Below are 24013 nucleotides of genomic sequence, written 5' to 3'. Positions count from 1 at the left end.
GTGGAAACATGTACTGTGGTCTGACAAGTCCACCTTTCAGATTGTTTATGTAAATAATGAACATTGTGTTCTTCAGGCCAAAGAAGAACCATCTAGATTGCTACCAGCGTAAAGTTCAAAGCCAGCATCTGTCATGCTATGTGGGGTATTAGTGGGTAACTTGCACGTCTGTAAAAGCACCATTAATGCTGAACAGATTCTGAGCAACATATTCTGCTGTCTAGACAACCGTCATGACAATGGCAAGCCACATTCTGCAACTGGTCACATTAGGCTTGTACATTAATAGTTGCATATAATAAACAAAAAAGACTAATCACAATTATTGTAATGGCAATTTATCGTAAGCTATTATTTCATGATTTACAAGTGCTTCAGTTAAAAAAAGCTAATTTTAAAGCAGTTTTCAAAGAAGACGTATTGGTATTGATATTGTACAATTGTCAAGGTTTCAGTATCGTATTGGTGTCAGAAAAGATCAGTATCACTATCTTTTGCATTGTTCCTCTGGTTCCTCTGTTGTCTGTTTGTTGTTGACGTACATGAGAGATCAGTTGAGAAAGCAGAACAGTGTGAAGAAAGAAGTAGAGGCAGGGGAGGTGGGTTAATTTTTTTTTAAACAGGAAGCAGCGTTGTTACAGTTAGTACATCGGAAAACACCGGAAAAGGCCTACTTGTGAAAGTGAGTGTGAACATTTACAGCTTCTGTATTTGAAATGAACAAGAATATGTCTGTTCACATTGTTACATATTTGGGTTAGAATGATGCTTGGTCACTTAGCTAAGGGCATATGTTTTAGATGTTATTATTTTCCTCCTTAATCTTGAATTATATGTTCATCTTATTAGACATAATATTTTTTTTTCTCCTTAGTCTCGCATTAACAGCTAAGAATGCATCATGCACATTCGTTGTTAGGAATGTTTGGACTTCCCTACCATGCTTAGTTCATCTGCACGTGCAACTTTCTGTTTTGGAGCAACTGTTAACCACAGAACGAATGCTGATTCCATGTTGCTGTCTTTCCTTCCTCTTTTTGTTCCTTCACTCAGGCTTTGCAAGTTAGAACCTGTTTACGGTATGAGGACAGAAGCAATGAAATGGTAGCAAAGTGTAATGAAAAAAGAAAAGTGTAGGAAGGGCGCTCTTCAAATTCCTGAGAGATAGATAGCTGTATTCGGCTGTACCTTGAGGTTCCAAGAAAGAAATCCTGAGGCGGCTTCAGGATTTACTGAAGCTCTGAAACAGCAAGTGATTTTTGTGAGTACTAATTTCATATAAAGTACTGCATTAAGGTGTGATATGTGTTTGGCATAAGTTGCGTAGCAGCATTGTTCTTTTACTTGTTGTTGTCCTGATGTACCAATGAAAATATTAGTTGCCTGTCTGATGCAGTAGTTCAAACAAGCACATTTAAGACATTGGTGACTATTTTCATCTGTTATTCCTTCAGACTGCTGATGTGTGCATGTTTTACAAGTCCCCTTATGGCTATAGCAATGTGTTTGTGTTTTTTGCTGTTGGAAAAGGAGATTGTCATGCATGCAGTGTGGCGTAAGCTCGCAGATCTGGAAACAGTGTTCGTAAAAGTGCGCATTATTGCTGTCCAAAAAAAAAAACACATCTGCATTTTTTAACTATTCTTTTTCTACATCAATTGTACACAACAACTGCACTTAAAATTGTGTGAAAATTTCATGATGAATCGACTTACAGAAATGTTCCAAAGATGTTTGGAATAAAATGTGTTTACTTTAACTCACAGTAAAAATAAAGATTATTTGAACAGTTTTGCTTCCTCCTATAAAGTTACCAGATTGGAGATGCTTGTTTTCTTTGGGCAGTGAACATATGTCATGTACATAATTGATTCATGTATAACATCATGTTTTAGTTTAGCTATTGAGTTTAAAACCTCAGTGTTCAAAGCATATTTGTTCACACTAAACAGTGCATATGTGTGTCAGTGTATTCTGAGGAACTATATTCTTCAGAAGATGTACGAACACTGTGAAAGATTATGATAAGCAAAACATTCTCAAATTTATTTACAAATATTCTGTTCTCTTGCAAGACCAGTTATAAATGACTTTCCCTCAGACGCCAATCAAAGTGGGCAGGACCAGTGCTTCCCAGTCCAAGTCCTGAGAACCTAATGCTCTTGATCTGATCTAATCTAATCCCCTCGATTCAACATATTGTCTAAATGTGATAGGCCTTATTAAGCAAGGCAAGGGCCCATTGTTGTAAAGGCACCAAAGGCCTTGACTGATCATCTCAGATTTGCTTCATACTTTCTGGAAATGTCATTCTACTGAGTAGATTGTGTGGAAAGTTTTAGTCTTTTTTCAGAGTTTCTGAAATACAGACCTAAAATTTTCCACACTATCTGTTGGACACAATGACACTTTTCCCTGTAAGTATATAGCAAACCTGCGATGGAAAGTCAGGAACTTTTTTCTGAAATCTGGTGATTTGAAGCAGATTTATCCTAATGGAACCTTTTCCTTTGGCTTTTAGAGTAATGTTCTGATCTATCTGCAGTTTAGATCTTCCTTCCACTTACAGAAGTTTGATGATTTTGCTGCTCAAACACACCTGACTCAACTACTCTGTTCATTCGCAGGTTTAATAGGTGTATTTGAGTAAAGAAATGAACAGACTTTGCTGGACACTGGTTTTCCAGGACCAGAGTTGACCTACAGTGTCAGAACAGCTGATTAAAGATTAATAAAGACATACTGCTTCAAGTTAAAGAAGCATTTTGTAGTATAGTACAGTCCCTAAGGGGCTGTGGTTAAAAAAAAAAAAAAAGACTTGCAATAATTTTGCAAGGGAACACAATGTTGTTTTATTTTCATTTTTACTTCATGTTGACTTTAATGTCAACCTGACCCTTGTTATTTGACCTCCTCCTCTCAAAGGTCAGGAGATCAAGTGATTCTAGCTTTACTCACAGCAGTAGGTTATTTGGATTTTCTCGCATCGCTCAGTCTTACACATAAAAGTAGGCCAGTATGGAACGTTGCAGACCACCTAGCATACTTCTTCAACCTCAGACCCACGCTTAGTTCTACATATGATATATGTGTATCTGTGTGTGCGTGTGAAAAGTCAGTGGTGCTGTGTATGTGGGTATGTGTGTATGCCTGTTTGCCTCTGTGTTGGGTGGGGGAGGCAAGGCAGGGGTGTAAGAGTAGTTTATTTGATCAGAGTCCAGAATTGATCAGGAATATGATTATAAGCAGTACTACTCTGAATGTTGTATGATATTTGTAGTGTATTTAATGTATACTTTGTATTAACTTGCGTCTACCTGTGATCACATCTAAATAAGATCAAGATTTAGACTTACAGACTGTATTTCCAAGTGCACGTACAGCATAAACCCCTCCCCCCTCTCCTCCCTCTTTACTCTGACATACCCAGTTGACTAGTTTTGATCTTTGGGAGCAGTTTCCAGGAAAGACGGTAAACGAGAGCCCCTCAGAAGAGGCCGAGAGGCATGTCAGCAATACAGTTTTAAATTTTGATTTTGGGTTTAGGGTTTTTTCTTCCAGTTTTTGATACTGTATTCATTTAAGAGGATAGGTCCCTTAATTTCTGTCCCGTTATTTCAGTAATGTCCTTTCAGTGTGCATGTACTTCACTACAGTGTCAGTCCAGATGCTCTCTCTCCTCTCTGTTTCTCTCTCCGTTTGACCTGCTTCAAACGTTCACCCAGCGTTTAAATTGGAGCGCTCCTCTACTGGACCAGAAACAATACACTGGGGGCCATGCCCAGGTGGGCTCACATCACCACAGATGGCGAGCGTGTGCATTTGTCTCATTTGTCTCTTTGTTGGAATATGCAATATTTTCCACAGAGTTCTAATGGCCTGCTCTTGTTTTGATTATAAGAGTTCAGGCTAAAAATGTAGTCTGAAGTTTTTTTATATGGAGACAGATTGCTTTGTTTTGGGTCTGAGTGCATGCTTGATTTGGCAGAACTGATTTTCCGATATCTGTCAGAGAGACGGGACTTTAGCCAAGACTTTAGTGAAGGCTGACCTTAAAGAGACTGTACTTGCTGAACTCTGACCTGTCAGGAGGAATCTTTAACTCATCTCTCTCCCTCTCTCTCTCTCTCTCTCTCTCTCTCTCTCTCTCTCTCTTTCTCTCTCTTTCACTCTCTCTCCCTCTTTATGTCTCTTTTGCCATGGGAAACTCGACTTTGTGGATTGTAAAAGTCCGTCTGAAGGAAATGGATGTGATTCCCTCCAAATCCAAATTCTTTTCCAGCTCAGGGAAGAAAGCCTGTGTATTTTATGTTTGTGCAGGTTGGTCTCTTGTTGGTGATCATTTTCTATTCCACATGATCAGCTCTTTCCTTGATAATAATGATCTTGAACCTCCACTGCAACCTAAACTGTAGTTCTGATGTATAGAAAAAAAGGTAGCAAACCCATAATAACCAGCCACATAACCAATACAAGCTGTTGTACTGCTTTGAGAGAAAGAGGGAATGAAAGGAGTGATATGAGGAAGTGAGAAAGAAAGTGAAAAGGGAGGACTGTGTAGGGTGAGCAGGGATTACTGTGAAGGGTTTTGGAGGATGGGGGAGGAGAGATGCTAATAGAGGGGGTTGTTAAAGACCTATTCTACTGTTCTACAGGACATAAGGAGTGGCTTTGGTAATAAAGGCTGAGCTGACATTGCTGGTGGAGACGGCGTGTCTGTAGGTCTGGTTTAGGATGGCGGGTGGTTGGGGGGTGACCTGATAAAAGTATGCATGTGTATGTCTGTGTGTACAACAAATTGACAGCCACATTTATGAAGAAAGAGTGAGAGTGACAGCGGCACACTGCCAGTGAAAGGGGGGTTTGAAGGCAAGCAGTGGGGGTAATGGACCCTCCTGCCGAGTGTAAAGCATGCCCAACGAGGAAGACAGAGGGTCAGATGGTGGAATAGAGCGCCAGCTGCTCCCTCCCTTCCTCCCTCCATCCCCCTGTCCTGCTCTGTCCACATTAACAGCCTCAAAACTGTGGGGACAAAGAAGAACCCATTAAATGTAAATTTCTGACCTTACAATGATCCGATGAAATTCACTCTTTGATTTCACCACAAATCATTTAGACTTTATTTTGCAAAGATTCTGAATAATTTTTAAAATTGACTAAATATACACAGTCGTAGAATACAGACAACATAAACAATACCGCAAGCTTTTTTGGGGGGGATTTTTACATTTGACTAGCTGGAAAAAAATATTTTGCCTCAAATATTGCCAAAGAGTATCAAAATCATCATAATTAAATGTTTTAAACTTACAAATTTATAAACTAATTATTACGATTAAGAATGACCTATATGGTATCAATTGGAACCTGTATCACATATACAATCCAGCATTCCTCCTAATATCAGATGGAAAGAGTGAATCCTTTCCAATCCTGTAACAAATCTAGCCTGAAATAGCACATATTCACATTGTGTGATGTGATGTTGTTAGTTGTGTATTTCTTCCTGTGTGGTGGTAGAGTGTTTAAGTAGTTTGAGTATGAAAGCCTTCGTTTAGATGTTCATCTTAAATGAAGTAAGTCAATTAACAAGAGCTTTGTAGTTTAAAGAGAAATATTGGCTTGGCTTCGGCCGATAGTCAAGGTGTTAATTTCACTATTAGAAAAGAAAATGTGGTATTGTGCTATCTCTAGTTACAATAAATTGAAATCAACTCGAACGTTGCCAACTTCTTTCACAGCCCTATTGCACTCCCTTTCCCTGTTCTGCTGTCTGACTTCCCCTATTGTTCATCCTCACTGTTGAAATCACTTCGGGGTCATGGAGCGCTCGTGACTCTTTCAGGTTTTTGTCTGTTTCCTGTTATTGTGACCTGGTGATTTTTGCTTGATGTGTGAGCGTTCAGTGTAATTAGATAAGTATATGGCAGTGTAGGAGGCTGTAGATGATAAATGGCTCCCTGTGCAGTGTTACTGTTTTGGACACTGATACTAAAGGCCTTTAAATTCCAATCCCCCTCACTTGTACCTGGGCTATTGGAAATTTACTTGAAATCTTTTTGTTGTGGAGTTACTGAATGTGTTAAACTGCACTTTTTAAAAAGGTTTCCTAGTAAAATGTTCTATTCAGACTACACTTAACTATACTGTAGGCTTCATAAATATAGCCCACGGGACTAAGCTTCAGAGGCTCACACAGGGAGTTTAACACAAGTATAGTTTAGTTCTAATGCTTCAGTTTATGTTTGTGTTTGTGTGTCAGGCTGATCATTAAGAGCATGTGTGTGATTCATCAATGTACACATTTTAGCAACGAATAAAGAACAAGTCATTTAGGATTTTATAGGGATTCATAGAGCCACACACACAAACACGCTTTATCATATAAACAAGCATCTTGGTGCGCAAGCAGAACAGTGTCATTTTGACACTGTGTGGTCTAACATAAGTTACAGTATAGAGCTCTGCAAAAACACACTTGCTTGGCTTATGCTGGGGCAGAAAGACTTCGGCTTTTTGAACAATTTTACAAATATACAGAACTGTGTCAGAAAAGTCAGAGACCACCCTTCATTTTTTTGATTTCCAGTCAAAAAGATCGTTAAGTACAAGTTATTTTTCAGCACCAGGACAGAAAACAGAAAACATATAATTAACTAATTAATTAAATCATGAACAAGCTTCAACAACTAAATATCCCATTTTTTTTCAGTAGTGTGGCCGCTCTTTGCCTTTATTAAAGTTTCCATTCTTTTTGAGAGACTTGATTTCAGTTTTTCAAAGAAATCTTCTGGGATATTTTTCCACACCCCCAAAATTCAGTCTCAGAAGTTGGTTCCATTTTCTGCAACTTACAGTCCAAGTCCTCCCAAATATAACTCTGGACTCATCAGTCCATAAACCTTAAACCACATCTCAGATGTCCAGTTTCAGTGAACTAGTGCAACACTTCTTCTTTCTTGTCTATTTCCTTTTCTCAGTAACAGCTTCTTAACAGCTACACATCCTTTCAGACTCATAGTGTTGAGTTGTCTTCTCACATTGGAAGGATGGACAGAAACACCTGTGGATGTTTTCAGATCTGAAACAAGAGTGAAGCTTGATTTTCTGCTCTCTCTCAAAGATGAAAGCTTTAAGTACTGTTTGTCTGATGGTGACAGGTTTGGTGGTCTACCGGGTTCCATTTTCTCTATTACTTTTAATAATTTTTTAGTTTTGGAGAACTGCATGCACACTTATTTCCTTTTTACTCTCCCCTTTTCTCATGCATATGGGTTACCTCATGTCTAATCTCTTCAGAAATATCTCCTGAAAAATGCACATCTTGAATTCAATGGCTGGTTTGACTGAAAATGAAATAATTGAAGGGTGGTCTCTGACTTTTGCACAGAACTGTATTTGAACCGCATGTCAAACCAGCAGAGTAATGGCCATTGTAGGGTGTAGTCTTTCTCTTGCTCACCAGTGTGTGTCTGTGCTTTGATTATGAAAGTAGGCTTGGTTCTGGCAAACAGATGCCTCATTAACACCTACGAGCCTTTACATAATGGCTTACACACATTTCCTTTAGACTTGCAAAGTCACTCACCTCCACATATATACATACGTACACACACACAATCTTAACACAGCGGCTAAATGTCTGTGAGTTAAAAGAAGTCTCTACATGATGTGTATGTGAACATGAAGAGTTAGTTTTGTGGCCATGGACACTTGTACAGTGTATCTTGGTCTCTAAGGTAGTCACAGTTAGAGATGAATGAGTGCTCATGGCTACAGACTGCAGCTCTGTAATTAGAGGCTACACATGCTCTTTATTAAGCACATCCACTCTACACAGGCACAGGAAATGGTTGCACAACGAAAATGTACTGAGTGAGACTGTATGAGTGTGTTTGAGGGCCAGCAGTGGTGAAATGTCTTCTTATAAACGGAACAGATAAGATCTGTGGTCTATTACCTGTTGACTCATAGTGGAAATGTTGCAATGGTTTGTTTACTCAGAACAGGCACACAAGAATGATACATCACTTTGCCACTTTTAGATAAAATAATAAGTAAATCAGGCAGTTTGAGATAATTACAGCTGAACAAGGCATTATAACAACAGACTTCATTTGAAGTGAAGTAGCCCAGCAAAGCGAAAAAGCTGCAGTAAAGGAAGTGGTCCAGTCTTGGGGCATTGGCTTTTCATCTTTTCTTACTAAAGGGCATGTCTTATGCACACTGTAAATATAACCACTGCACTGCACAACGTTTTACTTTACTTATTAGTTAAATTAAGTGTAATTTTACACTTACTGTTTCTTGTGAAATGTCTTAGTTACTTAGTTAAACCTAGTTATGACCAGTTAATTTGGGGAAGTCCTACAGAGTGAAGGGTCTTCTGCTAAAAAGTTTCCCAGCATTCTTAACGGTTTTGCTGGTTTCTGTTAATTAACTTGTTTTTCTCATTTTTAAATATAATTCTCTTTTTGAAATGTTCTTTTTGTTTCATAGCATTCTCTCATGCTAAATGTTAAGGTGCATTTTTGTTATTTTCACCATGATGGTGTTTGTATTTAGGTTTACCAGTTTAGCCTATCATCATTAGCACTCACAGAAAGGTAAATATGCATATAACATGCAAATAGGCTGTTAGAGTCCTCAGAAATGAATGATACCAGTCTTATTTCAGCCCTTTATTCATTACTGTACGAAACAGTCCATTTAATCTAATAGAGATGTTTTAATTGATGCCCATACAGTACACAAGGAAAAATATTTAATTTAAATAAATAAAAAGTTCATTTAAGTTAACCTTACTTGCTACACAAGTGGGGATAACTAAAAAATTGGAAAGTAACCATAACTCACATGTAAAGTTATTTAAACTTGAACATGTTAAGTAGCTTATTTTTTTCGAGGCAGTAAATTTTCATGATTTTTTTTTTTAGGTAAAGTCAACAGAGTCTACAGTGATAAATCATAGAAAGGGAAACTGAATGCTGAGTTTTATATGATGCATCTACAAATGCAAACAAATTGCATTGCAGCTTTTTATTGTTCTAAAACAGGACATTGAGGAAATGCAGCCCCCACGCTGTTGTTGCAGCATTTTCCGTTTTTGGATGTAATCTACTTCAGAGAGCTTTTTGGAGAATTCCCACATCTTGTGCTATTGAACTCAGTCTCACTGTGATTGTAAATTGGATTTGATGTTGGATTGCGTCATTCAGCTTTTAGAGGCACAGCATATGAATGGCTTTTGTCGACCTCTAGTGGACGATGTGTGACATTACATTCATTCGCCGAAGAATAGAGCATGTTACAGATCAGCCACACGCTTTAGGTTTTGCATCTCACAAATACACGAAATTGTTTGTTTTGTGACTGTGCTGTTGCATAGTAACCTTTCTTATTTTTTGCCCTGTTTTTTTTCTAACAAGTCCTTTTTTAAACTGTCATATCGCGCTGTGTTTTGTACTCTGTTTCTGTACAGCCTCTGTATCCCATGTCCGAGTTGACAAACGGCGTTGTTTTTTTTTTGTTTTTTGTTTTTTTGCCTGTATTCCGATAAGCCCCGCCCTCCTCCGCTGGTATTGGTTAGTAGTCGAGTGACGTAATCTGACAACAACTACAGTTACCAACACAGTGCAGCGCCGGCTCAAAGCTGCACTGATTTCTTTTACAACAACTCACGCTTTTAACTTACATAAAGAGCTAAAATGCAAAGATAAAATATATTTTAATATTAAAATATAAATTATTTTTTAATTCTTTATATGTACACTAATTACAATTCCTGCGTTTGGTGTACATGTGCTTATTTTTGCATTTAAAAAGTCAGAGTTAGAATACATCCAAAATAAGAAATGCTGAGAAGGGCGCGAGGGCTTAATTTCCAAAAACCTATTAGAAAAGGAAAGGAAAAACTGCAAGGCAATGTTAGAATTTACAGAGATTCATAAAAACTCCAGCAACCTCAGTTTCCATGATAATTCATAAAAAATGTCCTTGGTTAACTCAGTGCCCGGGGCTGGACCACTGTCTTTCCTGGATTGCTCTTCGTTTCCTGGATTACTTCGCGTTAACTGGCCTGTTATAATGTGCACACTCAGCGTGTTAACGATCTCTGTCTGGATGGCTTAGTTCCGTCAGTCTTATGCTAACCATACACTAGAAGACTTTGAAAAGACTTTGAAAAGACTTTTAAAAAACTGAAGTCTTACACCATCTCATACCAAAAGACAGTGTCACGGTTTTAGTCACAGACTATGATTTTGCAAAGACTAGGAATCTTGCAGTATCACTATTTATAAGACTGCAACTAGATTTTTGAGATTATTCCCCATCATGCACATGGTGAACATTCACAAGCAGATAAACACTTTTCCTTCCACTCTATAGTGATACAGATGGGAAGATACGCTGGCTGAACAAGATCTGAGGCTCAGCCCAGTTCACTGTAGAACTGCGTATTCTGGCAGATCATCACCCAGAATCTTTTAATTAACCTGTAAAAAATGCAGTTACTTTTTAAATTTGATATGAAGATTTACACATCAACACAACATGCAGTGATTCAGCATTGTTGATTGGATATTATGAACTAAACCATAAAAAACAAACAGTGTAACAGGAAGCAAAAGAAAAAGGGAAAGAAAATCGATGATTCTTCAATAATGCCGTTCTTAAAGTCCTCTGTGCATTTCATTACATCACTGTTACCTCAGTGAACCTAAAATATTAAAGCATGCAGTTTACATTTAAGTTAATATGATTATTGTCTTAAAGTGAAGCAGATTTGCCGTTTATACAGAGATTTCAGGCACTCACACGTTCTCTCTCTCTCTCTCTCTCTCTCTCTCTCTCTCTCTCTCTCTCTCTCTCTCTCTCTCTCTCTCTCTCTCAACCGCACGCATGCTTGGGCATGCGCTCGCTCTCAAATACTCCCTGGTGCGTCACTATTTGCATGAGCCAAGGCTTAAAACTTACGATAATATTAAACATGGTTGATTTTGTCGTGGCGTCAAGACGGCAAAAAGACTGACTTAAGACCGCCATCTTGACCACCTTACACTAAACGATTGAGATGACGCGGACGCGACTCTAACAAGACCCTCATGATTTTATTCCGACATTAGGTATTTGTCTGAGGTAGTAAAATCGTTTGAAAAGTCGTTTGGTGTAATTAAAGGTTCTGTTCAGACTGGCAGCCGATCTTCGGCATATTTGAACTGGGAAGGTTTTCTGCGTCTACTTGGTAAAAAGAAAAAAACACGAAATCCAACTTTTTAAAAGCGATGAGGTGCTAAAACGTGCTAGCCAATCCCAGCGCAGGAGGGCGGGGCGTATGGAATGACGCGGTCAGGCTGAAAGGCGGCGGTGTTTTTCTGTCACGATCTGAATCAGCAGTAGTGTGGGAGCTGCCCGCTTCTCTGCTCACTGTTACTCAGCTTTCCTCTCAGAGAGAACAAATATTTAAACCGCTCCAGGCTATTTTCCTCACTCTGAACTTCACGATGGCCACCGTGTTCAGATACCCAGTGTTTAGATACCCAGTCCTGCCAGGTGAGACTTTGGATGCCATGTAAACATGGCAATTTCTGTTTATGTGGAAATTAGCTGTAACTTATCAGTTCTGAGGTGCTAGTTTTTTAATATCATGATTTTTCCCTTTTTTGTTTTCATCTGACAGTACTGTCATGTATATAGCAGTAGGCTGTTGGTTATTTCCAGAAAAGTGAATGTTATAGGAGATGGCTTATGTGTTAATTTGCATGCTTTCACAAGTTAAAACATTTCATTTGTGGTCATTTGTTGCATGTTGCAGTGAATCATTGTTTGGCCTCTGATGTTTTATGCTAATAGTGGCTGATGAACATGTACAGTGCTAAAGGTACAGTGTGTACAATTTCTGGAGTTCTATATAGATGTTGTATGTATAATGCTTGGAAACAAGGATTTGAAAAAAGTGTATGTATCTTTGCTTGTTTTCACTGTTAACAGTCTCTCACACAGGCAGGTTGTAATTTACATCAAAAGTAATAAAAGATAAGACACAAGCACGTGCCGTAAAAATTAAGCATTTACAATTTCCTCTTTGGCTCCTGTCCAGAACACGTGTTGTTCTGTAAATTATTTTATGTTTGGGAAATCTTGTGTGATACTGCAGGTAGAGTTGATGGTTTGGTTTGTTTTGTTGTCTTTGTGCCACAAGCTCTCTTAAGCAGAGTGAGCTCTGGTTGCATAACAGTTCTCATTTAATATTCTATTCTTTAACATGTTTTTATGCACATTTTCTGAAGAGCTGTTATTTTCAGAATTTGTGGGATTAATTCAGAGATGCTGGAAATGACTGATGCACTTTTCTGTCAAATTTGCTCCAGTTTTATTTGAATTATGTAAAAGTCTGTCATTAGTAAAGATGCAAATTCATTTTCTTCTTCTTCTTCAGGTTTGGAGCAGTCCGAGTTGCCAGAGAGATTGCCTCGTGTGCGAAGCATCATGGCAGAGCCAGACTACATGGATGGAGACTGTGACGAACTCATCAAGCCCAAGAAACTCATTAACCCAGTGAAGACCTCCAGAAACCACCAAGATCTACACAGAGAACTCCTCATGAATCAGAAGAGGTGAAGCCCCTCGGACCTGTTCAGCAGGCCCCTCTCTCTTATCCTTCTCATTAGTTTTCAAAATATATCTCCGCCTTTCTGGCTTTCTTGAGACGAGGGTTCCTTGCTTTAGGACTACTTTTGCATAATTAGGTCTCTTTTCCCTGTTCCAGTTCTTGGTTCAGTCTTTCTTTCCTTTTCGTCTAAATAGTTCTTTACAATAATGCCTTGTTTTCTCTCTTCTGTCATTGCCACCATTATCATCACTATCAACATCATCAGTGTGCTGTTGATTGAAGGTGATGGCAGTAGTCCATTTATAGCAGGGTGTGGTTGGTAATGTGATACAGCACATCACATGAACTGGATTATTTACTGAGTATTTTAAACTGGAAGTCTGTTCATATTTACTTTTCTCACTGTTCTGTCTAAAAACTGTCACCTCTATAGCTCTCTCTACATCTCTCCATCTACTCTGCTACTTACCCTTCACTTTCTATGTTAAAACAATGATTAGATCAAAAAGATACATTAAAATGACATTTTTTTTGTTTAAAATCTAAAAATTGAACAGTTGTGCTTTACCTCAAATGTAATGAAACAGAAAAAAACATGTTTAGCATCCGAATTTTGCTTCAGAAGTTTTGCACTGGAGCTGTGAGGCTAACATTGCTAACAAGTAGTAAAAACTTACACCCCACCAATTAGCACTGTGCAAACTAAATGCCTAAATCATCACACATGTGCCTGACACTATGTTGAGCTGTTAAGTAATCTCAGATAGACTTGTGGTTTCAGACATTAGAGGACAAACTGTTATCTATAACAATAGTTTTTAAAATCAGATTTTTGGCCAAACCATAACAACATGAAAGCCAAAACAGTATGAATGCCAGCACAGAATACTGACATTTTGCAGGTTTCTGTCTTTAAGTGCCTGTATGTGTCACTGTGTCTTTGAAATATATAATATAGACTGGTAAATGATAAAACCCATTTCATGGTGAAAAGTACTCCTGAGCTTTGGATGGACGTGCAGACTCCTGATGTAAGAGTCTGCTGGCAGGTCTGTTTGTACCGTGCTGTGTCCAAGCAGACAGAAATCAAGGAAACTGATAAGCACAAGCCAGAAACAAATGTCTCTGGCTCTCCCTCTGTTTCCTTCTTTTCTTGATGTTGTGCTTTGATGTATGAGGACAGACACTCTCTTATGCAAAACATAAGTGTTGTAGTTGGTGAGAAAGAAACCTTGAAGCCACATTTGTTACCAGCGTGCTTACATAACATCAATGCATTCACCCCATACCCCCCTACTTTGGCTTGTAATTGGTTGAGCATAAAGAGCTGTCTCACTCCCCAGTGGTTCAGTATTATTGGATTGCATAACATAGAGAAACCAGGGGGCCCTGAGCAAGTTTCACAGTCATTAGCACATCTTCTCTTCCAGAACCTAACCTGCAGCACTGCTGGAGAGATCAGTGGCTACATGACAGTGTTCCTATTTGATCATGTGTGTGTGTGTGTATGTGTGTGTGTATGTGTGTGTGTGTGTGTGTGTGTGTATATATGTGTGTGTGTATGTGTATGTATGTGTGTGTGTGTGTGTGTATGTGTGTGTTGGGGTGGGCAACATGACAGTATATCATAGTTATCATAATCAATTAAGTCACATTGAACAACTGTATAGAACTTATTTAGGCCAATTATAGAGAACTTGTAAACATTAGCAACCAGTGTGTAGTAACTGCATAAACTATATAGTATCAAGTAACTGCGTATTATGCCATTTTATTAATTACATTTTTTTACCAATTGTTATATTTTTCCTCTTGTTCTGAAATAGTTTATTTATGTAAATATTGAATTAAAGGGCCCATATCCTACTTTTTTTTTATTTTAATTTTTTTTTTTCACATTTTATTTTATTTTTCCCTGAGGTCCGCTTATGACATTTGTGTGGTTCTATGTACAAAAACATTCATAATTTCTTTTTACATGACCATTTTTTAACCTCTTTTATCCCAGATATACTCCTTACAGCTTCCGTGGGCTAAACTGATGTAGTGAGAATATCATGACATCACAAACACTGACTTCAAAATGGCCTGTTTACATGTCATTGCTGTCCAAACAAAAACGAGTATCTCCAAAATGGTAACTTTACAGGAGAGGACAAAAACCTTCTTAACTTTCAGTGGAAGTTAATGTAAAAAAAGATTTATTCCAAGTGTTTCTGGAACATTTCTATTGGTCAATTCGTCATGAAATTTACACACGATTTGAAGGACAGCTGCCATGTTCAAATGATGTAGAAAAATAAAAATTGGCAAAAATGGAGGTTTTCTTTTTTTTGGAAATGGAGACAGCAACGATAACTGCATGAACTGAGTGAACAGTACATTTTTGAAACTTTAACAAAGTTTTCATACCACATCAAACTCTTTTATTCCAAAAAGAAAATGAGGAAAAATTGTTTTTCCATGATATAGGTCCTTTTAAATAAAAATGTATTTACTTATGTTTTCATGGCCATTTTATATACGTTGCACTACTGTTTTGCTAATGCATTTTATGTTCCAATTGTACCAATTTGTCAAGATACATATTGTGCATTGTAAAAATGACTTATAAAGTAGGGCTGTTTTCTGATTGTATTTTTAATAGAGTAATATAGCAGTTATTTTGGCAATTAATAGTATTTAGAGTTTTTCAAAAAACAGACCAAGACCAACCTTACAGTTTGAAATACAGCCAGATGGACACACCTACATATATGGGACACTATGTGGCAAAAAATGTGTCCCCATCAGGCTGTATTTTGCTCTGTAAGAGAGAGAGCAGTAAAAGGATTAAAGATGTGCGTTGTCATTATGCAAATTGCCGACTAATCCCTGCGGAATCATAGAGAAGGTAAAGTGTAATCTGTCACTTAAAAAAAGTTAATTGATTAGTTTAATTGATTCATCTTGACAGCTGTAGTACCATGATATTTGATTCATTGTATCACCCACCCTCAGTGTATGTTTTGCTTGAGGGAGAGGGAAGATTTCCTCATTCTCAAAGGGTTTAGATGCAGCAGTGATGCTTGCAGAGATGCAGAGAGATGAACAGTTACATAAGCAGGATTACAGCATCACTCTCCCTCTCTCTCTCCCTCCCTCGTTTTTTCCACCTCGTCTTGCACCTTCTCTCTCCCTCCCTCGTCTTCTCACTCCTCCACTCAGAGCAAGGAGTTTTTGTACGTGTATTAATGTGATTACAAAACCATTTCTGCTGGCAGGACAGTAAGTGAGGAACAGCAGTGCGAGTGATGGAGGTCAGCCTATATATAGGGTGATGTATTGCATCATACATTAGATAACATAGTGGATGAGGGTGGTCTGCAGATGTTTATGTAATAGAGGTTTTGACCTCTCACTGGTTTGTATTGTAGTCCATCTCTGTGATGTGTGCAGTCAGAATAGACGGAGGATGCTTAAGGCAGTCTGTCTGAGAGGGCTGTATGTTCTCTGTCTGCATGGTTACATAATCAATGGCTATGAATTACCACCCACATATTCACTGAAACTGCTCGAACTTAACTCATACAGAGCTTCACGACTCAAAGAACTTCTTATTAATGCCTGAAAAAAGGAGTTTCAGTAAGAATGTGAAACTCTCATAGCTCCTAATTGCGAGACGACAACATTCATAAGGGATTATGAGGAGCGTGAGGAGGCTTGTATGTATGGAAACCTTTTGTTCAAGCAATGTGGGGATTTGAAGGGCCTTTTTTATTATCTGTCTAGCTATCCCAGAGTTCACATACAGTTCACATACAGTGTTTTGTTTAGGCCATTGTATGTGAGTGTCTGTACTTCCTTCATTTAATGCATTTCTCTTGTAGTTGTCTGAGTCACACTAAGACCTTTAACGTTTCACCCTAAAGACAGTAGTAATTATTCTAGTGGTTATTGATTGTGTACAATGCACAAGGTAAAGGTATCCATATATCTGTCCATTTTCATGAATTCTTTGCTTTTGAAGTATGATAAATCATGGATATTAGTTTTATTAGAATTGTTATTACAATTAGTTTTATTAGTCGAATCAAAGTATGGATTGAGTATATCATTACACTCTGAATTTATACAATACTGTGTAAAAGTTTTAGGCATCTGAGAAAATTAGAATGAGAAAATTAGTTGTTTATCTGAGCAGTGAACACTTGCTTGTTCAGAAAATACTAATATTACTGTAAATACAATAACATTAATAGCACAAGTAGTGATGTTATCTAGATCATTATATCCATTTTACCATTTCTAAACCTCTCTTGAGGAAGCCCAGTATTATTTGTAGGTATCATCCAATACTTGTTTTTTCTAATCAGTACTTCATCATGTTAAATCATGTGTGCTGCTGTTGGAACTTAACAAATCCTTGTGATGGCTAAGTGCATCCAGGAGACATCTGGAGCCAAACTTTCAAACTAGTTCTTCAAACTAGCTCACAAGATATCAGCGACTTTTTTGAAAACAAGAAATTCTTGTTACTGCGTTTTTGTTTATTTGCATTTATTCTAATGATATATGGTGTTTTTACAAGCTCGGACACACTTATTGCCAAGATAAGTGGTTGTAAATAATGTGCTTAATTAATTGTAATAAGTTGCATAAGACCTTTGCACGATACTGTGTGTCCTTTCAAAATGCTTGTTTTTGTTTTCAACAGTTTCCACGTGCAGTTACTGTCACACAGGTGTCAGTAGGTTGTGGTTAATTTACATGAAAAATTACAGTAATGAGAGATAGCACACTAGGAAATTTAAAACGTTTATGGTTTCCTCTTTGGCTCAGATCCAGAACATGGATTGTTTTCGAGCTGATGTCTGGGAACTGTTGTGTAAAACTGCACGTAGTTTCGATGGCTTTGACTGCACTTAGTTTCGATGGATTTCATTGTCCTTGTGCTGCAAGCTCTCTTAACCAGAATGGGTTTTTGTTGCATAACTAAACTCATATGTTCTATTATTTTCTCTAACATGCTGTTATCAAACTTGTTCATCTATAAGACCACCAAAAGACCATCTATAAAAACCATACTAATGCAACTATGTCTAAAATGCTTTGTGTCTTGAAAGCTGAGGAGGGGTATGTTGAGCAAAAGTCATTTGAAGACACATTTTTATAAGAACACTTTAATCAGTAACCAGGAGGTCTAATGCTGCAAAATAGGTCACTGTTGATAGATTAGCCTCTCCCCTCACAATGCAGTGTGTGTGTGTGTGTGTGTGTGTGTGTGTGTCTTTCTGTCTGTCTGTCTGTCTGTACATTTGTGTATTTTACTTACATTAAAACATTTGAAAACAGCAGCTGCCTTTACATTGTGAGAACAATAGAATTACACATTACACAGTCTATGATCTCTTACCAAAGACCCTTATCTAGGACCTGCAAAAGACCTAAAAAGGATACTCTGCCAAAAATAAAAAAAAATTAGCTATTGCTACATCTGTGGTAAACATGTCTACACACCTCCTACCACAGTCCCACTTTAACCCTTCCGAAGATGTATTTTGAAGGTGGGAGGAACTATTGAAAAACTACAACATGCTTTAGGGTGTTTTTTTAGGGTTTGCTGTTTTGATGTTGCGCTTTTTTTCCTCTCCATTAGTCAGTGAAGGCAGAGGGAAGTCAGATAGCTAACATCACTGCAAGGAAGCTGAATATCTTTTGCAGCCATAAACTGTGGTCTTCAAATCATTACAATGAAGAGAATGGATTACTCAAATGACAGAAATTTCTCTTCAGATGAAGAGGACAACAAGCTAAAAGCTAAAGTTAGTAAAGGTGCTACCTGGCTATTTAGATACCACTCCTCATTTCTGCTTCTTTTTTTTGGCTGAAAGGGTAAAAATTTTGTCTTTGGTGTTTGTTTTGGGCAGAATCAGAATACTTTTTATGATTTTGTTCGATGACTGACTGAAGTAAGAACGCTAGCTATTTATTTTGAATATATTTATTCGTCTATAAATCAGTGGATAGGCTAGCAGCCAGGATCAGTTGACACCACTGGGATTTCAAAAGGTTGTATGGTGCGTTTATGTAATGCATGCTGGTATTTTAGTGAGAGAACATCATTAATGAACAAAAACACAAAACTGATAGAAAGTTGTGAATTCTGTCAAAGTTATAATACTGAACTTTCATGACAACTAACATATTAAACATTAGTTTCAAGCTGGAATGCACCTTTAAATATCGCGCTTTTTGTAGGTTACTGCTGTGCTTCGGAAGCACTGATCCACAAATCACAAAGGAACATGTTGTCCATGCAGTTTAGCTCATCTGGAGCCTGGGTTGGGGAAAATCAGAATCTGGATGTTCTGTTTGTCCAGGTCTGCACTGAGTGTAGATGTTTCATGTTAGACTTTTTCCATTCCTCACCTCAGATACAGAGCCACGTTGTTATGTAACCACAACCCAAACACACAGAGCATCTCATTTCAGCCATTCTTCACTATTCCCTGGCCTCTTCAGCCTTGTCAGGTTTTCTTTCTGAAAGCCAGAAGCTGTGATTCTGTTTCCATTAGTGTGTGCTCATTTCAGACCATTTCCAAAGGCAGTGCCTGTCGGATGCTTCAGCAGGCCAGAGCAATTTTCTTTCCCTGTCCTTGGCCAATATATTGTTACTGTTATGGCAAACCCTTGTGTCAAACGCCAACTTTATAGAAGTTCTTAACTTTAGTATATGTTACTGTAGTGAGTTTTTTAAATTCTGTTGGTACTTTGGTCAAGCAATGTTCACATGGTTTTTAAAAGGTATAAGACAATATAAACAAAAAAAGAGTTATGAAGTTTTGATATGATAGGGACAAAGTGAAGGTTTTCAGTTCAGCTGTTTATAAGGAATGGTGATGCTTATTTTTCAGCCAGTATAGTTAGTTTCAGTTCAATCTTTGTGCCTTGGTGCATTCAGACCACTTTGCAGCTGTTTTGCACACGAGCATGCAGAGTGTTTCATTTCAGGCATTTTATAGGTCTGGTGAAGCTGTCAGTCTTTGGCAGTAAAAGAGGGTCAGCTCTGTATGCTTTAAAACTGGAGCGCTGCTCTGTTATCATTTAGTCCCTAGTCTCTCAATCCCATGCAAACATCCCGAGATTAGACGATGTGGGGCAGTCAGGCTTTTTATAAGGGCATGCATTACGTAAGTTTCTGTGAATTAATATTCCCTGTCTGACTCAGCCTGTTCCCTGATCTAAATCACAGAGTTAAACGGTTCCTGCGACAGCGTCACCATGGTGACGCTCAGGAGATTGTGGCTCTGCTGATGGCTGTGTTGGCAGCAATGACAATCTGATTTACTCTCTCACACACAAACGCATTTTACCCAACATCACATTGCTGTGCTGGCAATTAGGCCTCCGTCTGTTTGTTTGGCCTAGTCAGTGACCATAGCTCATATGATCTAAAGGATCAAATCTGATGTTTTTTCCTCTCTTTACCTGTTTCTTTCCCACAGAGGCCTGGCTCCTCAGAATAAACCCGAGCTGCAGAAGGTGATGGAGAAGAGGAAGAGAGATCAGGTGCTGAAGGCTCAGAAGGAAGAGCAAGAGGCTCATAAGAAGCGATCAGATTTGGAGATTGAGCTCATGAAGAGACAGCAGAAACTTGAACAGGTGCTCATGAATACATACTGTCACAAATATCTAATCTTCACACAAGATTAAGGCTGCTTTCACACCTACCCTGTTTGGTGCAGACCACTCGAACTTCTCTTTAACTTGGTCCGAGTTGCAGCTGGTGGGAACGCGTTTTTATGATGGTCTGCCCCAAATGAAGGAATTCAGTGTCGGAGCATGTTTTACTCAGCACACATTAGCACTATGCTGTCTGCACTATCTGCCTATTTAACAACTGACTCTTATAAGACATTAGTATCGTTCCTGCCGCACAAGCTACTGCTAATGAGGCAAATTAGCAACATCAAAGTATTTGATTTTGTCATATTGACTATAGAAAGTTTTCTGATAGGTTGGGTCAGACATTGGCAACCTAAACTGACATCTAATTAAACCAGTCAATCATAACAAGAAGTAGATATGGATTTTCTACTATGATAAGCTAGTGAAAGTTCGAGGCTAAGTTGAAAGTCGCAGTTCTTGTATCCCTGCTAAATTTCCAATCAAAGAACACAAAGAACACACGCATGTATGATTTGGTACATTGCAGCCATTGCAGTGTAAAACCAGCCACAAGATAAACTGTCACAAAGGTGAAACATTATTGGTTAATAGTGTTTTGTCCCACCTGCTAGTGCAGAGTGATGTAATCAAAACTCAAAAGATATTTTCAAGGCCAGCAAAGGCCATTACACAATATTGTCTTTTAAATGAGATGATGAATGCTTAACCCCTTTCTGCAGGCCTCATTCTGCTGGACTTATCAGATATTTTTATGAATATAATCAAATAAAGTAGTTCAATTCAAAATATAACTAAAATTGAATATTAAAATTCAAGGCGGACCTAAAAGACTTCTAAAACAGGCTGAAATTGCTTTTTAAAGACACTTTGAAAGGGTTAATGTGAACCTGGAACAATAAAGGATCCATATAAATTAATGTATTTTCCTAAAACCGTACATCCAAACCAGGAACATTTTAGGAGCCTTCATTCTTAAGAGTGTACATAAGTTCAAGTAAATATTGTGTGTATGAAATTCTTTTATTTTCCTTCTTTGTTTTTATATGAGGAAGTTGGTTAATTTGTAAAAATAAAGAAGCAGAATTCAAATAAAGTTTATTTTTATTGAGTTGATTTTGTTACAGGTAAGCCTGTAAGTTGCACTTGGCTCCACTGTTCCTGTGTAGCAGAATGGATAATAATAGGATAAAAAATTCATACCACGAACATATGTGTGGCATAGATCTGGATTCAAAGGCTAGCAAAATTTCTTTGGCTCATGAAAAAGTAACAAGTTGGGCTTCAGCCCGGGGGGCCCTGTCCCTTCTGTAGTCCATGGCACAGAGTATCGTGTGAAACATGGCAGATACATAGACTTTAACATGTCTCTCTTTGTCTCTAGCTGGAGCTGGAGCAGCAGAAGATTGAGGAGGAGCAGGAGAACACACCTGAGTTTGTTAAAATGAAAAGCAATCTAAGAAGAACCAAACAGGAGGTGGATGAACAGGAGCGTACCACCTAGACACACTGAGAGGGGGTTTCAAAAGAGTCCATGGCACATGACATGGCAACTGGACTGCAGTTTGTGGAGATTTCCTGGTGTTCCTGCTCCCTGTGTTCCTGTGAAACAAGTGACCATGAATGGTTCCTATTGCCGACTTGCAGACACGACCAGTATTCACTTAACCCTTTTCCCTGAACACCGGCAGCAAACGAAGGGGCTGAAAGAAAAGCGCGCACTCTCAGACACAAAGGCACAGTCTCTCCGTCGCTGGTTGGCTGGCTTTGGTGAACTTGCATGGCAGGATGAACAGAACATACACAGAGTCTGTCTCTTTCTTTCTGTTTCTTTCTCTATCGCTACATTTTTTTTGGGGGGGGGGGTTTGGACAAACCACTCAAAGAATTTTTTAACTTATTTTCATCCTCACAAGTTTAGAACGGGACACTGGATGGACTCTTGTATGCCAAAATAATGAGCATTTGTTTTTCAGTTTTGCCTTGGAACGGAGAGGAGGTGTCATGAGGACTTTGTACTCTTTTTTTGGTTGATGATCAAAAAGAAAAAAAGAAAAAATCATGAATATGAATTCTCAACAGTGCAAGTTTGGCTGTGTGATGTACAGAGCTTGCTTTTTTGTTGTTTTACTCTCCATATTTGTGCACTCCCTCTAAGCTACATCTCTTTTTAAGCAATACTAGATCTAGTTTGGTGTGTTTGAATATTTTTGTTGACTTTTTTCCTTTTTTATAAATAAAATTGTTATAAATCCAGTTTAGTTAAAATGGTATAGAAAGCTGTGTTAAGGCATTCTATCTTTTCCACTCCTGAATAGTAGTTGTTGAGTGCAATCGAGAAGACCTAGAAAAAAATTTGTTTGTTAGTTCAGTATTGAAGACTCTCAGTTTTTATGTAGATTTGAGCCAATAACCAATCACTCGTGCTCCCTTTGAATCAAAAATCCCTCTTTTAATAAATATTATTTTGTCATGTTGATCATTTTTTGATTTGTTTCTTTTTTCTCACCACTCACAAGGACCCAAATAGGCAGAGTGATAGGAATGGATATAAGAATGACTGACTACATTTGCAGTAAGCAGAAAAACCATGACAGACTTCCATTATATGTCTTGTCACAACATGTCTTGGCTGATTGAATGCATTTGTACATTTTATTTTTTGGTCAACTGTTCTATTAAGGGGGAATTCTACAGATTTGTTAAAATTTCTGCCTAACTAAATCATTAAGATGTAAGAAAAGTCATTTGAAGTGGTTCAGTGTGAAATGTGCCATTCAAGAGAAACTTAGGCCCAATCCCATTTCACCCCTTGCCCCTACCACTTAGCCCTTAGCCCTCTGTTTTGCACGTTCACGTCTAGGGTTAGGGTGTCCCAATTTTTGTTGAGATAGAGGGGTAGAGCGAAGTGTTAGGGCTACATGGCCCTCCAAACGGAGGTTTTTCGGTGGCATACTCCAAACAGAGTGTTATGAGAAAAAAACAAAAACCAACAAGATGGCTGCGCGGGCGACAAAGAAACCCATAGCATTTAATGCCCTTAAAGGCTACATCGCAGAAAGCTATGAAATTGTTACGAATACATTGTTACTGATGCCTGGACATTGCCTGGACATTGTTTTACGACAATTTCGCATTAAGGTTTTGGCCTAAATTATGGTTTTAAATCTATTCATGGCAGAGAGATACATGCAGGTCAATAGACGGCAAATAGTACCTAAAGAAAACTCCTTTTTTCAGATCTACCACTATTTTACTATTATATTTTGTAGACATTGTGACCCCTGGTTTCTATCACCACTAAAGAATCAGAGTTGGTAGGTTTCTCTGCAATGAACCATTTATCATCAAAGCACTCTGAATTACTGTTTACAGAAATGGCAAAAAATGGGTGGAAATCCCCTTTCAAGAGAAAATGCTTTTCAGATCCATTAGGTGGCAGCATTGAGTCTGTTATACTGTGGGGTGATTTATGAGATTTAAATGCCACAAACCCAGTCAAAGCAGGTTGGATCTTTTCTGGACAGACTATTTTGTTGAAAAATCAAACCTAAATGTGTTTCTGCATTGTAGAGACAGATCCAAAAGTACTGTAATAATTAGGTTGGAGGGGAAAAATGCAGTTTGCATAACGACAATAAATGTAGACATTTATTTTAACCAAGTATACATTAATTCTGTAGTAATTAATTATTACCATTGATGTTCCATTGAAAATTCACTTTATTCTAG

The 24013-nt window shown here is 38.1% G+C and overlaps 1 protein-coding gene across 4 annotated transcripts in view; it reads left to right on the top strand.

Annotated features, from left to right (window-relative positions):
• The window catches only part of fam107b (family with sequence similarity 107 member B), a 33014-nt gene extending 10254 nt beyond the window's left edge, over positions 1–22760 (top strand). The window contains exons 1-4 of one of the 4 annotated variants that reach the window (XM_036585089.1): positions 612–682; positions 12440–12617; positions 20101–20257; positions 21666–22760. In XM_036585089.1, coding sequence (XP_036440982.1) covers positions 12490–12617; positions 20101–20257; positions 21666–21785 — 405 coding nt within the window. In that variant the 5' untranslated portion in view covers positions 612–682; positions 12440–12489 and the 3' untranslated portion in view covers positions 21786–22760. Of the gene's footprint in view, positions 1–611; positions 683–1074; positions 1262–11372; positions 11554–12439; positions 12618–20100; positions 20258–21665 lie in introns of those variants that run through there. The other 3 variants (XM_036585088.1, XM_036585086.1, XM_036585087.1) reach the window with 3 other exon arrangements.
• The last annotated feature ends 1253 nt before the right edge of the window (positions 22761–24013 follow it).

Source organism: Colossoma macropomum, unplaced genomic scaffold, assembly GCF_904425465.1.
Source record: "Colossoma macropomum unplaced genomic scaffold, Colossoma_macropomum, whole genome shotgun sequence".
Lineage (NCBI taxonomy): Eukaryota > Metazoa > Chordata > Actinopteri > Characiformes > Serrasalmidae > Colossoma > Colossoma macropomum.
This window is presented reverse-complemented; position numbering and strand designations above follow the sequence as displayed.